This window comes from Lonchura striata, chromosome 3 (assembly GCF_050655825.1).
Source record: "Lonchura striata isolate lonStrDom1 chromosome 3, ASM5065582v1, whole genome shotgun sequence".
In the NCBI taxonomy this organism is placed as follows: Eukaryota; Metazoa; Chordata; class Aves; order Passeriformes; family Estrildidae; genus Lonchura; species Lonchura striata.
The window spans coordinates 97,974,364-97,992,203 of record NC_140705.1 but is presented as its reverse complement, the minus strand read 5'-3'; the positions used below and the strand labels follow the sequence as shown (position 1 = coordinate 97,992,203).

Below are 17,840 nucleotides of genomic sequence, written 5' to 3'. Positions count from 1 at the left end.
TCTCCTTCAATATATTCCCTTCCACCCCAAAATACTCTTTCCCTTCTCCCCAGATCCTTCCTCGTGGCTCCTTGCAGACACTGCTTTTGCACTGTTGGACATTTTACCATCAACTCCTGCAAGATCAAGATGACTGTCAGAAAAGCAAGCCCACACATGGTGTTTGGGCTTGTACTGTTGGTGTCCTACTTGCAGCTTGCTCCTCCTCCTGCAGCCAGCAAAGGAGCATAGGATCTTTGGAGGTTTGCCCCTTCAGGCAGACTCTGCCTCTGCATTCAGGACCAAGTTACAAACATTTCATACACAAGCAGCATGAAATTAATGTTATTTTCAGGCAGATAAAAAATTATACCTTGTAGTTCTTACAATAGATACATACTACAGAAAAGGGGAGCAGTGCAACTCATACAACATAATCACAGGGGGTTCCAGGTGCTCCTCCTCCCATTCTTCAGTATCAAAACATGGGCTGTTCCTGACAATCCTAAAGCCAAGGCAACATCCAAGCATAATGAGTGGGGTTATGAACTCAAGCTTAAGCCTGAATCATCTCAATTTTCTGTACTTACGTCAAACCCAGAGGAAGTCTTTGTGCAGAAGAAAAAAAGAAGTCATAACTTCATAAAAGAAAATAAAAAAGAAAGTAGGCTACTCTTGCTGTAATAGAGCTTCCCCCACTTGGGAATAAGTGTTATGGTTCTCTCAGCCTCCTACGTGGCCAGAGGCCAAAAAAGGGCCACAGTAAATGCTCCCTATCGGGATTTGGGAGAATTACACATCTCAAGACAGTCCTTCAAAATGCAGGTACTTTCTCACAATGAAAAGTCAGTCCAGTGTTTTTCCTGGTAATAATGAAAAGATTTTGTACAGACAAGACTCTTCCTGGAGAAAAGCAAAAATAGATGTGCATCAGGGATAAAAGCATATTTAACACCACCTACATCTAAACAACACAGGCTATCACAGGATCTGGCACCTTTCCCACCCACATCACACCTCCCACTGCCTAAGACACCAACTCTTCCTGGGTTTAAAAACTCCTTTTCTGCTTTTCCAGCCAACACGTAATAATCTCACCAATAAAAAGATGATCAACATTCACACCATGAAGCAACTCCACCTCAGCCCACCAGAACACACAAGGCAAAGTCACATTTATCATACAGCAAGTGCCTACCCATACATCAAGCACATTTATTACTTAAATTCTATTTACTGATACCAGAGGGGTGTGCTGGTGGGAGCACCCATGGGGGAGGGAAGGGTATGGAAGCAGAAGAGAGGAATTTTCTTTTTTTGTGAGTCAATGTATCTAAAAGAGTATTAAAAAAAGAACAAGAGAGCAGAAGATTTGTGATGTAATAGCAACATACAACAAATCATGTAGCAAGTCAGGAAAAAAAAAAAAAAAGGATAGAACACTCATTTACTCCAAACCCAGCAATTTCACAGAGCTCTGTGCCAAACATTTTTCAAAACACACCGTATTAGTCACTCCTCTAGGAAAACAGCTGTCAAAACCTGTGTCCTACCTCCATAAAACACTCCAAACCAAAACACCCATGACACACAGGTAGGTCAGAGGACACACCATTTCTGGCATCTGAAACAATGACATGTTTAACCACACAGATTAATTCCAGTGTGGGGAAAGTCACAGGACACACTGGGCTGTTGTGTGATTCAAGCTGGCCAGTCTGGTACCCTAAAACACATTACTACAATGGCAAATTCAGAGGCATTTTAGCACACCACAGGCTGGGTTAACATCTCCTTTATGCTGCAATTCCAGAATGTGCTCTTTAGCCATCTAACTGCAGGACAAGCGACAAACAAACCAAACCAACCCAAACTAGGAATTTCAGACCACACAGCACAATAGTGTGCCTATTTACAGCTTTCAAAGTCCCCTCTGCCTTCCTATTTGATGTTACAATGTAGAGGCTTCCTTGTTACATTTTCTAAATATCACCAGGGTAAAATATATCTTTTCGTTAGTCCAACTTAATCCTTGCAGTGAGTGATAATACACAAAGAAGGTGGAGAAATTCCCTTGTATTACCAACTTTCAAGGGAGGGTAGAAGATAAGGTATCACCTGACTGCTCCAGCTCAGCCAACCTAAATGCTGAACTGAGGCACACCATGATCCTCCTAAATCCACCTGTTATTTCTGATTGCACAGCCCCATGACAAATCACTTCCACCATGGAAGCTTTTCAGTTCCTTTTTGCCTTTAGTGCAGGCAGCATTTCCTACAAAACATCACTCAAGTCCTTCCTAAATTCAAGGGGAAGCTACAAAAGACATTTGGCTTTGGGTGTGGATGGAAACCAAAGGAACAAGACCATCCATTTGAGCAGCATCCTACTATTAAATTAATTAGGTGTAATGTTACACCACACCTGTGCAGAAGGACAGCCCTTCCCAATTCACCACCAGCTTTGGGTGGGTACACACTCCTGCCGCATGGGAATGTCCTTCACTTGTCACAACCAGGTGACTGCCACGACACACAGCACTGCAGACAGCCAATACAGCCACACCAAAGACAGCTGGCATGAAATGCCACTGCTTGGTGATCACACCTATTTGACAACAGCTGATATTATTTTTCAAAGCTACAGAGGAGATGTTTTGTCCTACTTCTGGGCTGCAAACACACAGGAAGTCATTAGTAACTGAAGCAGCACCCATTCAGCTGGCACAAAGGACACACTGAGCATTTGCAACAGAATGGATGGATCTTTGCCGTTATTTTGCAGGTTAAAAGGGATCAGTGGGGCTAGTCCAACACGGGAAATGATGGATGGCCAGACAGTCTTAGCCAACCACTTTACAGTGACAGGATATGTAAAACTACAGCAGAACTGGGAAGGAGAAATCTTGTCCTTCAATCAGCCCATGAGCCCAAGCAACCTGCTTGATCCAACCTTTGCTCCTGCGATGTGGAGCTCTACACACTTTAACTTGTATCCCAAACATTCAGGCACTCTCGCAGACGCTGCAGAAGGGTGGCAGCTTGTAGAGCTGATCACTGTCTGACAGGTTTTATTTAAGTGCTGCTCACTCCCCACAGCTCTTTCCAGGCAATAGCAGACACACCAGCTGAGAAGTGAAGGGAGAACAGTTCAGCAGGGCAAGGCAGCAGAGCTTGCTGGGTGGCTTTTGGCTTTACAGGTTGCCACCAAAGTCATGACAGTGAACAAGACAGTGTTGTACAGAATGGTGGTTGCTTAGGTGATGTCACACCTATTTTAAATGAATTAAACAGAGCAGAGTTTAAACAAATAACATAAATATTATGCCAGGCTCCTCTTGCTTCAAAAGCTTCAGAAGTTGTCCCTTTCAGCCTGGTACTACTTGGCTGCTCATTCAGCTTCCCTGGAGGTAGACAATCCTCTCTTAGCCAACACTGCTAAATACTATCTGCAAGAAAAGCACCCTAAATAACGTTTTTTGTACAACACTGGTAAATCACTCTGAGAAGGGCCTTGTGGGCAAGACCTATGGACAACACAGAGGCACAACAGTACAGAGGCAAAAAGCACAGAATGCTGTGTCCATGGTTTCCCTGCACAAACCCTCCCTTGTAGCAGAACGTGCTCTCAAAAGGTTGGAAGATGCAGCGTGGAGAGGCTACAGGGCAGCATGATGGGACAGCAACAACGCTCTTCAGGAACGTGGCCTGGACACAAGCCATGGCAGAATGCCTTTGCCACCCTGGTATTTCACAGGAGAGCTTCCTGCCTTTTTCCTGGGAGGTCTGGTTCACTTTGTCTGGTCCCTTACACTCTGCCTTTCATGACTCGGTGACAGCTCCCTCACTCTGTTACAGCCAGACATCAGTCATTCCTTGCTATGCCACTGTCTCCTGAACAATTGATTGTGTTGAGAGACACACAGTTGTACTACAGCTGAGACCAGAGAAGCTCTAACAAATTCTAGGACTTCCATCCTTTAGAGGGTCTTCCCTGGCTTAGGATATCCAAAGATGTCAGGAAAGGATTTCACTTGTCTGGAGAAGTCAGGCAGGAGCTAACAGATTCAGATACTGACCTAGGCAAGTCTCTGCATTCAGGGCTGCAAATACATACAATGGAGAGCTGAATGAAAAAAGGTCATTACACACTCCTAAAAAAATAATAAAAAAGAAGAAAGTGCACTAGACAATCCACCACCCTCAGGCAGCAGGGAAATCAGCAAGTTATAACTGTGCACAGGTATGACAAAAACAGCTGAGTAAGGGACCCAGCTACAAGGAGTAAAAGCCCTCCTCTAAATTCATATTATTTGCTAGCCCAGCCAAGTTGCACAACTTCAGCTTTGTTCAGCAAAATTAAGGAATAGGAGGGTGAGATTCCTGTGTCTTGCTGAAGAGGCTTGTGGCTACTGAAACTCAGGAAGGGAACAGTCACCTCGTAGAAGGTCAAGCCTTCACACCTTGAGAATGCAAGTGCTTATGTGGAGCCTTCCAGCTCCTCTTCCACACACTCACAGGCTGCTGCTACACGGAGTTACTGTGGTGCAGAACAGAGCTCAAATACATTTAAAAAAAGGATTTTATCTTTTAAATGACAGAAGGAAAATTTAGGAAAAAAAAAATACACAATTCCAGAAACTCTCCTTTAGCTTTCAATTCAAAGAAACAATGGGATTTAACACCCTAATGAAATCAGTAATCTAAACTTAGATCTAAATTACTCCTTAAGTAGTTATGTTTCACAAAATAGAAGTATCAAATGACAAGGAAAATCTCCCAATTTATTCAACAAAAAATAAACCCCACATATTGCTTCTTATCCAAGACACATCTTAAAGAGTGAAGCAAGAATATTTCTTTTATATACAATTGTAAAGGATTTGTGAAGAAGCATCTCTTTCAGGGCCCATTCTCAAGCATGGAACACAAATAATTACCACCAGAGTTCTCTCCTCATTTGTAACTAACCCTACACATCATTTAAATGCTGATGTTGGATATGACAGACCTATATTCCAGCTGCACCACAACATACCAGTTGGTTTGACTCTACAGGTCCTCCACATCCCAGGCTGAACTCACTGCATGACCTCTAACAAGTGGCTTGACCTCCCTATAGCTTCTGCTCACTTTATTCAAAGTTATGATCTATAGCAGTTTGCATTTTAGACATCAAATATTTGATACAGAGTAACTCAATAATGTCAGAACCCTTAAAGCCATCTTCCTGTCAATTCTGTGGGAACATGTCCATGTTTTTACATGAGTTTGGGTATTATAACCCAGGTACACTGCAGATAAAGGCTTTAAAGAATAAATTTTATTATCAAGAGAATCACACAGAATAAGTGATAACTGCAGTACAAGCTTGATTTTAAAATGTCTATGTTTTACTTTGCAGAAGGATAAAATAAACATATGAATAGAGTTTTTAAAACCACGCAAAACCCTAGACAATGCACAAAGTTTCCCCCAATCTTCCTTTTTAAAATAAACACCAGTAAAAGGTAGTACAGCCATCTATCAAAGGTTCATATCAGATTAAAACTAGGAAGCATCACAGCAGTACAGAAAAAATTGGTACAGAAACTACATTACCAGCTCAGTAAAAAATATTTTTGGTATTACCACCAAGAAACAAAAACCAAAGAGTTCATTCTTAAGACACCAGTTTGTTCAACATCCACGTAATACCATCCCTATGGTGAAATACCCAATGAGTACACGTGCATGACTAACTCTAAACAACAGCTGCAAGATCCTGAATATTAATGATTAACTAAATGCAAACAGCAAAAGCAGAAGACAACTTTGTGCCCTTTAACACAGAGTCACAGTTGCTGTTCTGTCCCCAGCTCACAGTTCCCTCTACATGAACATTTATCCCAAACTAAAGCAAGTTATCTCACACTGTTTTAAACAATATTTCAGATCTTTCATGTTCCACAGAAAAGTCTGAAACCTCTAAACCAGTTAAGCAGTAGTGACTAAGGTAATTAAGTACACTTCACATGATGTCCAGCATTTCTGGTGACCTTTACTCACAGTATCATCCCACTGTTTGGGGACTGAAGATCAAAAAGACTTTGCCTGACTCACAAGTGACTAAGCTGACAGAAACCAGGCCTCAAGATAATAAAACTGAGAGCAAAAAGAAGTTTTATCTGCTGAAGTTACCTCCTGAATAGGAGCATCCTCCAGTTTCCAGAGCACTGAGTATGTTTTACATTTCACAAGATGGTGAAAGCCCAGACATCAAAAGGACCTTGGATGTTCCTTTGTTGTCAGTGGGCACATGCACAAGGAAGCAAGAAGTCCTTCTTCAGCTGTGCCACCAAGCCATAGGAGGCAGCCTGAGACAGTCTTCTCAGGGTTGCCCAACTCCTCCTCCAGGGAGGCTGTATGGCAGCAAGGCACAACTCTGCACGTAATTAAACAAGCTCCATAACACACACAGTGGGAGAGAAAGGAGTCCCCAAGGCACACTGCTAACAAGGACAGAAGACAGACAAATGGAGCACTTTCAAGACTGTTTCTCCATCAATAATTTGAAAGGAATGCTAGGCACGCTGCCATCCCGCTAGTTTATTCTGTGGAAATAACCTTTATACCTGTTTCTTTTAAAGTCCAACTGACTTGGGTGTAAATTAATCCCACAAAGCAGATCTGCTCACCATAAAAGCAGAGATCCCATCTGACAACACTAGGAAGGAGAAGACAAAACAAAATTCTGTGATTTATCCATCCATCCCAAACCTCATGACAGCATATTAGCCCTCGAAACTGTAAATGCAAGAGCCTCATGAGGCACTCAGCCCCTGAACTGTTCAATAGATCTGAAGAGGCATAATTAACTATTCCCATGGTCTCCACAGCTTGATCTGGTATGAATTTGTAATATTGCCCTTCCCCCATGTTTAATAAAAGCCACACAAAGAGACAAAGATATTAACACACTGCTGTATATTGTAACATAAACTGCAGCTAGAGTGCTATGATATTAAGTAAATGCATTTAAAACTACTCCTGGAACAATTATTCAGTGAATAGAAGTAAAAAATATCTTGTTGTAACAGCATGAAGGCAAAGGGAACAGGAAAAGAGCACTCTGGAAACCTCAAGGCAGTGTTTTCTATTTTGCATAACAACAGGTCAGAGTCTGTAAGAGAAGTGCAAGAGGTTTGAGAAGTTTAGAGCTAAGACAGCACAGCAGAGCCATCACCTAAGCTTTATTTCGCGTTCTAGACAGAATACTTAAAACACTAAGTACCACATTAAAGTGTTTGAATACAATATTAAAGCTTTTAAATTATTAATATTAAGTGGATATTCACTTAAAAGAAAACTTAATAAACTAAATCCTCCAATTAGATTAAGATATGCAGCACATTCCTTGAAGAGCTCATAGTCTGAAACCCCATTGGTGAACTGAAATCCATGAAAGAGGCCAAGGAAAACAGTGTTAATGACTGATAAACCTGATCAGATATAAATAATTAAAAGACCACAGGAACAGCACTGAGATCCTACAGCTCACTTATTCCTCTCATAAACTCTGCTGGGGGTCAGTTTGTTTAGAAACTTACAGCTGCTTATCTTACAAAGCCCAAGAGATTAATTTATGCTAAAAGTTCTTGAGTTAAACTACAGAAAAGCACTTCCTACAAAAATTCCCAAAGACAGGCTACTACTAGATTACCTCAGTAAATCAGAATCCATAGGGCAGTTCCAATTAACTGCAAAACAGCTTTAATTGTAGAGGTTTTCTGAAAAATAAAATGTACACATATCCACAAACTAGTGAGCATTCTACAATGAAAATAAGTACTTGAAGTGCTCTCTGGATGTGGCAACTCCAAGAAGATCCCTTGGGACAAGATGTCAAGACTTTAGAAGGAAAACACTACTCCTTGTGGTATCAAAGTTGCAGTGCTGCACTTGAAAGCTTAACTTGATTAGAAAAGAACACGTTGTTATCAAGAACTTCAGTGTCAGACATTTCAGTCATTTCTGATGACAGAAGGCAAAACTTACTAAGGAACTAAAGTGCTCTCCAGTTTGACAAGTTAGTCCCTAACAATACAGCTGCTGGTCTTGATCCAGGAGGCCCCCAGTAACCAATGTACATAATTCAAATTAAAAAAATTAATCCTTATCTTGATCAAGGGGGTTTGATCTAAAAAGTTCTCTGGGTATTAAAGAGTAGTTCAATCTACCACATCCCACATTCTGATAGGAAAAAAAAACCCAAACATTTATCCAGCATGCATAATGACCCAAATTATTTCTCAATACATATTCCTTTTAGGGTAATAATGTAAAATAAAAGGAGAGATAGCAATTATACTGTGGAAAAATATGCTATTTTAGAAAGTGTTTCCAGCTCCTTTTCACTACTTAACAGTACCAGTCACACTCCCACAAGCCTTCACAGATGAAAGGTGAGACAACCTCACACAGCTCGCCAGCATTAACCCTGTTATTACCTTCATCAGTACAGCTATGCACAAATTACTTCTTAGTACACCCTCGTGCAGACTTTCAATCCCATTGCCCTGACATATGGTTACAGCAGCAGTTTAGCTCCTATCTGTCATTACCACAAGGAAAACATTCCCATTTCAGGGTAGTCTCCCAAGAGCATGAGTAGTTATGCTGCTACAGCAATTTCCCAGCTTTTCCCTGGCAGCTGCTGGGGAATTCCTGGCTGGGGTCACGTTGCCTGTATTTCCCACTTGGGGAACAAACTGTGTTGTTTAATCCTTTGCCCACACTCTCTTCTGAAGCACAGGAGATGGACCTGAAGCTGAGAGTTAAAAATCATATACACGTGATTTTATTTGCAGGGTGGGGAAAAGAAAGAGCAATCTTAAACTTTGAAAAACATAACATTTTGCAGATGGTTTAGGGCCAGCCTACTACTTCTCATTCAAACAATGAAGAAAAAAGATACTGAAGTTATGAACACAGCACTACTGAATAAATAAAAGAGACCTCATGTACTGTTGCCTCCCTTCTTCAAATCCTCCTTCTCTGCCCATCTCAAACTTTTAAATTTTTTGTGAAAAGAAAAATGAGATTTATTAACTAAAAGACAATGAGGAAATCTGGAGAAAAGCTTTTTAAGCTGAATTAAAAATTCTAATACTCAAAATACTTATAATTTTATTCCTTAATCCACTTTTAACTCTCACAATCCTTTCATTATTCACAGTAAACACAATGTGAAAAGGCCGCATTCATCTCTTTATTTACGTGTTAAAAACCAGAATCCCTAATGAGTTGAGTCATCAACGAGAAGTCTGAGCCACCGGGGCAATGCATACTCTGGAACTTGTCACCTGCAAATGCTGATGGGATAAGACTGTGCCTGTTTGTTTTCTCCTCTATTGGAACTCAGTAACAAGGAACTCACCAGCAACAGCATCTCTTGAAGATTTCACTGATATATGAGGGCGCTTACCTAGCTCAGTTCTGACATGGATTGAATTAACATCTTATTACATTTACTGCTTGTTTTTCTAAGTTTTTACAGGCAGACAACACCACTGTTGCACAACACATTGGCTATTTAATCTAGTTGGGCTCATATTCTGTCTGTTCCTCCCTCATTAGCTAGAGCAATCTTCACCCACCCTTCTCTAGTGTTCTGCGAGATCAAATTATCACTCATTATTTCCTCCTAATTGCAGAGGAAGAACCTCACACCTATAGCAAAACAAGCTTCCCTGAAACACCCACATCCTTCCAGCATAGATTCCCAGTTTCACCTTTCAGTACAGCTTCTTTTTTGCTTGCTTCAAGTCAGTTCCTTGAAGAGTTAAACTAGAAATAATCATTAATACAAGAATGCTGTTGAAAGAACCACCTATGCGTGCAAAGCTACGCGGTAAGACAGGCCACATCGCCCGGGGGAGGACGGCATACAGAACACTTGAAAGCACTCTCAGGCCGGACTAAATAGGTATTAAGCTCGTCGGGATTTTCTGTACATAGTCCAGTCGATCAGAACAATAGAATATGGATTTTACGGGGCATCCCTGCCACTAAACCCAGGTATTTAGTGGCAGGTGTACTTTCAAAGGAAACTATTTTACGTCACCACTTTCACATATACTGCGCTGGAAACTAAGGAAAAGCTGCTGAGCTTTGCTTTCATCCAACCGCAGCTGACAAAAACGGTGCAGTTTTAAAATTCATGGTAAAACTCTTATGAGAAGGTGGTGCTCCGTGTGCCCTTTGAAAGTGTTAGAACAGAGACACCTCCCAGAGCCGGGCAGGTTTAGCACACACCGCCGCCAACAGCTCCCGAAACTCTCCCGGCCGAGGTCGGGAATACCTGCCCCGGGAGCTCGCAGGCACTCCGAACCGTAAACAACGCGGACACCATCTTCCTCCGGGAGCCCGGGCACCCCAAAGCAAAGCCACCCGCACCCCGCAGAAGCAGCGCGGCTCAAACCAACTTTAAGAACTTCGTACCATTAAAAACAAAAAAAGCCCAAATCAACGGGGGGGGGGGGGGGAGGGAATAAGAAGAAAGCAGGATCCAGGCGAAGTGCCATTTAGCCCGCGGGAGCTCGCTCTGGCGGGGAAGCCTTATCCCCCGGGAATGCGAAGGAAAAGCCCCGGGCGCCGCGGGCTCCCCTCCGCCCCGCGCTGCTGCCGGGGCCCCGCGGCCCCCCCGGCCCTGGCTCGGCTCCAGCGGCGCCGTCTAACAAGTTGATCCCGGCGTGAAAGAGGAAGAAAAGGAAAACCTGGGAGGGGGAGGGGAAGCCCCTGGGCGGCCGCGGAGCCCGGACCGAGCGGGGGAAGGCGGGCAGGGAATGCCGAAGGGAAAGAGGGTCGCCTCCCGCTCCCCTCCAGGTCCGCAGGATCCATTTTCCCTCCCGCTGCCCCGCTCCAACTTTCCGCTCGCCGCGGCCCGGAACTCACCGGCATCATCTTGGAGCCGAACCGCATGGGGGCGGCCGGTGCCGGCCCCGCCACCCGGAGCGGGGAGCGGCGGCCCGGGGGCGGAGGGGCTGCGCGGCCGCCGGGACGACCTGTTGCGGAGGCACCAGCCTCACCGCCCGCCCTCCGCTTTGTTCCCACCGGGAGCCGCTCTCCCACCGCCGCCTCCGCTCCGAAACTAACCCCGGCCCGGCGAGGAGGAGCCGCCGCGCCCCGCCCGCTGCCCACCCCCGGGAGGGGCCGGCCCGCCTCCTGCCCCCGCCGCGGGTACCGGCCCGGAGCTCCACGAGGGAGGTCGGACTTCCCGGGGCTCGGCACTCAGCAGGGCTGTGCCAATACGAGACCCGTGCGAGTCTCCACGGGTCACCTCCTCCTGCGCACCGCTCCGAAACGCGCCAGTTTAAGGGCCCCAAGGAGGGCAGAGGCACACGCAGCCCGGTTTTCCCTGGATCGGCACCGCGGGTGGAAGCCACCGGCCAAGGTCAGGCTTCAACAGCAGAGCCTCCCCTAGGCTGATCTGCGAGCCCCTGCCGTCCCCGCTGCCTCAAACGGACTGTCCTACAGATCCCTTTTAGCCTTTTGTGTACGCCGTCAATGGAGCATCCCTGCCCAAGGCACTTTTTTTTTTTTTTTTTTTTGTTATTTCTGGTTGGACCTGGTGAGTCGATCAAGTCAGACCTCATTGAGATGACAAAGTCTTAGTTGGGCTGTCCAAAAAACGTCCCCACGAATCGTTTGCGCCCACTTAAGAGGTGTAGGGAAAAAGTTCTCCGTTCTTTGGAGCAGTGTGCAGGACACCCATTTCAAACCCAGGTACTTTGCTAGCAGCACTTCAGAAGCTCACGGAAGGCTTGGGGAAAAAAAGTATATTCAATCGGCACCGTTACAGAGCTCCCTCGTCAGGAAAACCAGCCCCATCTGTTTTTCCTACTCGTATTAAAATCTTCGCAGTAATTAGGCAGGATAAAAGCGGAGAGGAGTAGAAATTCCCAGATGAAGGAAGAGCAAAACACGAACATAATTTGTACACAAACATCGCTTTTTCTAAAGCAGTAAAGAAACTTTGAGAGCATTAATAACGCCTCCCCCCCAGGAACTCCTAGGCGATAAGCAAGCACTGTTTAATACAATATTGGTAGAGTCAGAGGACAGGGATAAAATCCCGGCCGAGCCGGGCCGTGTTTGTCGCGATCCCGGGGCCGCTCCCGCATCCCTCCCACCCCCCCCATTCCTCGCCCCCGCGCCACGGCCGACCAATGAGAAGGCGCCGCCGGCGGCATGACGTCACCTCCCCCGGCGCCCATTGGGCTCCTCACGAACACAGCGCGGCGTCTCCTGGCAACGCCGTGACGTCACGGCCCCGCCCCGGCCGCGTCCCGAGCCGCGGCTGCCCCGTTGTCCCGGCGGGAAGCGCGTCTCCAGCGGGGCCGCCTCGTTGGGCGAGCCGCGAGCAGAGAGCCGCGCTGCTGCTCCCGCCACGCCGCTGCTCCCGCCACGCCGCTGCTCCCGCCACGCCGTGCCCAAACCCCGCGGGTATCCCACCGGCTGAGCGGGATCTGTGGATCCCTGCTCTTTCTCCATTTGCGCCCGTTCCGATTCGCTTCTCCAATGCCCGCATGCATGGATTTTACGCACAGGACACTTATAAAAGCCAAAGTTTTCATTTGCTAGATTATTTAAAACTCAGACTTTAGATTTGTATTACAGGGTAAAAATGTTACAGGTCAAAGCAAATGGAAATGGAGAACTGAAATTCTTAGAATCGCACAGTAATAGAATCACTGAGGTTGGAAGATCATTGAGTTCAATCATTAACCCAACAGTGCCACGTCTGCCACTAAACCATGTCCCTAAGCACCACATCTCCACATCCTCTGAACACTTCTAGGGAGGGTGACTTCCTCACTTCCCTGGGCAGCTTTGAGTTAAGTCATTCCAGTAAAGTAATTTTTCCTAATACCCAAGCTAAACCTCTCCTGGTGCAACTTGGGGTCATATCCTCTTGCCCTATCACTTGTTACTTGGGAGAAAAGACCAACTCCCACCTGGCTACAACCTCCTTCCAGGGAGCTGTAGAGCACAATGAGGTTCCTCTGATCATCCTTTTCTCCAGGCTAAACACCCTCCAGTCCCACCTCAGAAGCCTGGGTGCTCCAGACCCTTTGTTGTTGCTCTTTGGATACACTCCAGCCAACAATTCTGCAAATCCCTGCTGAATTTTTAGAGGTGTCTAGTTGATAAGGGATAAAAGCAGGAGTGTGATCTTTTAATGTACTCACTCCCTAAATACGGACACAAATAATTCTAATAATTAGAATATTAAAATAACAATTGTAAGCCTGTAAAATAAACCTGGAAATGGTTAGGTAAAAATCAAGTAGAAAAGGTGTTTCAGATGAGTATGTGTGCAAGGTAGCCACATTTTGCTAGCACAAGCCTCTTGCAGGCCAATCTACGGAAGTCTCTTTTGGCTCAAGTTCTAACTTTGACATCTTCCACACAGAACTCCAACCCCATCCCTGCTAAGGAAATGAAGCTCCAAGGGGTGCACCTATTTATTTCCAGCTCTGTGCAGGCTCTGTGACTCATGCACTGCAATGAAGGCTCTCAGTGCCATCTGGTCCCGCACTGAAGATCCCATCTCCTCTCCAGCAGAGGGGACAGTGCTGGCCAGCTTTGAAGGCAAAGTCAGGCCAAAACCACTTGTAGCCATGCCTGTCTCAGCAGCACTGCTCGCCCTCCCTACAGCACCTCACACTCCTGCCTGTCACAGCTACTCAGACATGATTTCACTAGAGAAGCATGGCATGAATTTCTCACAATGAGTTATTAATTACAGGACAGACTTTTTGGTTTATCAGCAGAGAGTTGATGATTTCCCCCAGAGAGGGCAGAAATATGGAAGGGTTTCTGACCACAGGTTCAGCCTCCAGAGTGCCGACAGTTGGAGATAACTCAGGCATGCACAGGAGCATTGGCAAGGGGCAGCAGTTCCCAATCCTGCATACACAGAGCTATCACAAAAAGGAAGAGCCACAGGATCTGGAGCCAATGGCCTGGACAGCTGAAGCTCTGCACCTCTTCCCTGGTTCCCACTACTTTTGGCAGCCTAAGCAGAGCATGCTGCACTCGACTAAGGCCACATGGAGTTCCCTAGAAATTATCACAGCACGGGTTCTGATGCCTCAGGCTTCAGCACTTTTTATATTTTTCAGATTCTGTACTGCTTTAGTGCACAGTTCTGACTTCATATTAAGGGACAGTAAGCTCTCTTCACAGAGTAGGTAGGCAAAATAATTCCTTCTCTAGCTGGGGACCAAGGACAAATGATCCAAATTTCAGGCCCAAGAGCATAAACAACAGTGGACTGAAGAGAGAAAAACAAGAAGGATGGGACTTCATAACCTAAAGCTGTAATTGGACCATTAGCTCCAATATGCAAATGGACCAGAACTTATAAAAATGAGAGACCTTGTGTCCAGTCATCCATTTTGTGACCATTTTGGGTTCATCTTGTATGTAGCCCTGGCTGGGCTCTTGTACTGCCCAAGGTGGATCCATGAGGCCTTTTAATAAATACCTACTTTATTCTTTAATTTTGTCTAGCATCTGTTCTAGGTCAGCCTTCTCAGTTCAAAGGAAGTTCATGCTCCTGGAATGGTTTGAAAAGTATCCAAGAAAAGAAAAAAAAGTCTGCAAAACCACTAAACAGAAATGTAGCAGAATTTTTCTTCTTTCCACAGGAGATCAACTTGATCTGAACCACAGAAACCTGCAGTAGAAGAGACATTACAGACAGTATTGGTAATGATAATCAGTAGAAATAAACAGCATAATCTTTTCTTGTCTCTAGTCCTTCCATACAATGGGATCTGTAGGACAGGGCTGGAAAAACACTGCTGTGTTTCATACTCTCAGCACACTACTTAGAACTCAAAAATTCCACATACCTCCTTCAGTGCTGTATCCAAGCAATTTTAATAGTAACTTCACATCCTCTGCTCTACCAGACTGCCTAGAATCACTTCCAGACCAGACAAGTGCCCTTTTACAGTCCTGACAAAAATTTGGAGAATTATCAGGTAACATTCCTTTTGCAAGAACTCATAAGAATTTAAAGGAAAAAAAAAAAAAAAAAAGCTGTACCTTTCGGTTATTGTTAATAAATCCTTTATTTCTTCAGCAAAAAAAATGAATATGATTTTTAGATTGCTTCTAAGACAGTAATTTCAGAGGCTGTTTGACATAAATCAAGAGAGAAGCAGCAATAGAAGAGGTACAAGAGGGCAGCTGGGTTAGATTTGCTGTCCACTGCCACCTACTGTTAAAGCTCCACCAAGTCAGACTTGTGCGCTCTAATTCCCCAAGGATATGATTTAAAGAGTCCAGAAGGAAGGAAAAGCTTTGGAATTGAGATTGCTGTGGAAAAAAAAAAATAAATAAAAGGAACATGCCAAGAGAATTGCTCACCTAAAACGATCGGGCTGTGGCACAGCAGCTTCACAAGTTTGGTTTCTTTCCAGCAATGTTGAAATTCTTGCACCTAATTTAGACAGCTACTCTTCAGCTAGAGATAAGGTTTTTCCAGGCAGTGATTCAACACAAAGACCTCGATTAGTCCGTGTTGTCAAACTTCTTCACAAGGAGAAAATGTAGCTAAAGAAGAGAAAACCAATGGTTTAACACTTTCAGCACCCACATACAGTTCTGCTAATCCACCACCTGCCCTCTTGTTGTTAGATTCATTTCCACTATTTAATGCTGCATTCCTACAATTTAATTTGTTTTCAAAACATCAGATAACAGACCTTACAGCAGAAACAGTTTTGGGGAAAATACACAGCAATGACTGGGTCTATATCTCAACCGGAAAATGAAGTACCCTAGCTCATAAAACCATATAATCATTAAGGTTGGAAAAGACCTCTAAAGTCATCAAGTCCAACCATTAACCCAGCATTGCCGGGTCCTTCACAACTATAGGTCCACAACTATACATTTTTTGGGCAGCTTGTTCCAGTGCTTGACCAAGTTCCAAAGTCTGCAGGTAAGATTTATGAAATCTTTTAAAAAAATTGCTAACATCAGCTAGAACATCCCATGTTATTCCAGTGGCTGCTTCCAAAGCAAAAGCCTTTGGTCGATGTCACATTCAAAGCAGTACATCAAGAAGCATTTAACAAGTGTAAATTTTAAATTAAGGCACAGTGGATTGCCACAACTTCTGCCAGCCAATTCTCTAAGTGTAAAGTTTTCTTGGACATTGAGGGGCGATACAACAAACATACCTTTCTCTTGGAGATAAGCCACTTCTCTAAACTTGTGTCTGGCAGCTGAAATGAGCCTCTTTAGGGAGTTTATCACATCAGTGCATGCTTAATGCAGAACATCATGAGGCCCCTCCTTGTGTGTGCTTTGTGCCCACACCAAGTCCATTTTGGTTGTGATATATACTTCCTTATTCACACTCAGATTAAATCCATTTAAAATCTAAACAAATAACTGTATTCTGTCACATCCCTATGCCCTAGCTGAAACAAAATCTAGATTTTCCCAACACAAGGAACAGCTGAGTTACATTTACCTCACTCAGAGCCATGAAAGCTGGTGCCCTGTTTTGTGATAGAGTTTACTACTACAGAAAGTAAATATAAACACCACTGGTCACTGTATGTAGGAGCTAGTCATGCATATAAGCAACTACATGAGACAACCGAAGTTCAAAGTCTGTAACTTTAAAGTTAGTTAAAAATTATTTATTGGTTAACTTCCATCCTCTCTGTAAACTAATCCCATTATCTAAATTGTGACAGTCCCACATGCACCCACTACACAAAGTATATAATCATGTTACTGAGTAAACTAATAATTGTACAGAGCCAGCAGCACTCAGAAAATACTTCAGAAATTTGCATCAATTTTGCTGCAACCTATTCAGGCCTTGAGCTGATCATTTAAATACAGTTTCAAAGGATGAATCTCTAAAAATAGAAAGTGTCATTAATATCACAAGCATCACTCACTTTAAAGAGAAGTCTTCAATTTATTCCAGATCAACAAGGAATTATTTAACTACCGTAAACTAAAGCTCCTCCAACTTCTCAAGTTACTTGCTGGAAGAAAATTCTAATTTCCTCACTCAATTTTTTTTTTCTATGTAATTTATATATGGGGCTTTTTCCCTCACGGGTAATTGAACATCCAGCCAGCCAAAGCAAGTCTGCACTGTGTCTTCAAAAGAGGAAAAAGAAACTTCCTCTTCCATTAGACCCCAGCATCCTTCAACAAAATGTAGGCTGGCACAAATTAGTGTTTTATATGTATTACACAGAGCTGCCATTCTTTTCAATAACTAAACTATATTCACTACACTCACTCTGGATCCCTGATTTACCTGAGCACAGATCCTTACAGAAGACCCTCTGTAACAAAATGTCTGTTTAGGGCAATAACAGCAATTTGGGAAAACTGTATCTGCCTGCCGCAACTCATCCCACCCCATACAGGAGCTAGCCAGTGAGGAAAAACAGGGAAGGAACTGAAACACATGCTCATTAAGCACAAGTATATTCAGCTGTTGGAAACAGGAGTTCTGTGATCAAAATCCCATTCCTTACCAGAAACTTTAAGACACTGATTAGGCACACAGTGACTCTGGACCTTCATCCCAGCTGGAGAATGTGGAAAGTTAAATGAACACTGCCATTTTACTGTTGCCTCATCCCTGTTGTTCAGCTGCCAGGAAGCCAGACTTACTTAGCTCATGCTAGCAGTCCCTCTGGAGTCAAGACAGAATGAAACCAGAAGGATTTCATAAAATACAAAATTATTTCAAGATCAGGCCTTCAACAATTTCTTTTTTGTAAAGTGACTGCAGGAATGAGCAGACCATGTCTCTGTAAACCTCT

The 17,840-nt window shown here is 44.0% G+C and overlaps 1 protein-coding gene across 1 annotated transcript in view; it reads right to left on the bottom strand.

Annotated features, from left to right (window-relative positions):
• Positions 1-11,126, bottom strand: part of TP53BP2 (tumor protein p53 binding protein 2) — a 51,469-nt gene extending 40,343 nt beyond the window's left edge. Inside the window, exon 1 of the mRNA XM_021544311.4 lies at positions 10,915-11,126. Coding sequence (XP_021399986.3) covers positions 10,915-10,941 — 27 coding nt within the window. The 5' untranslated portion in view covers positions 10,942-11,126. The remainder of the gene's footprint in view (positions 1-10,914) is intronic.
• Positions 11,127-17,840: the final 6,714 nt, after the last annotated feature.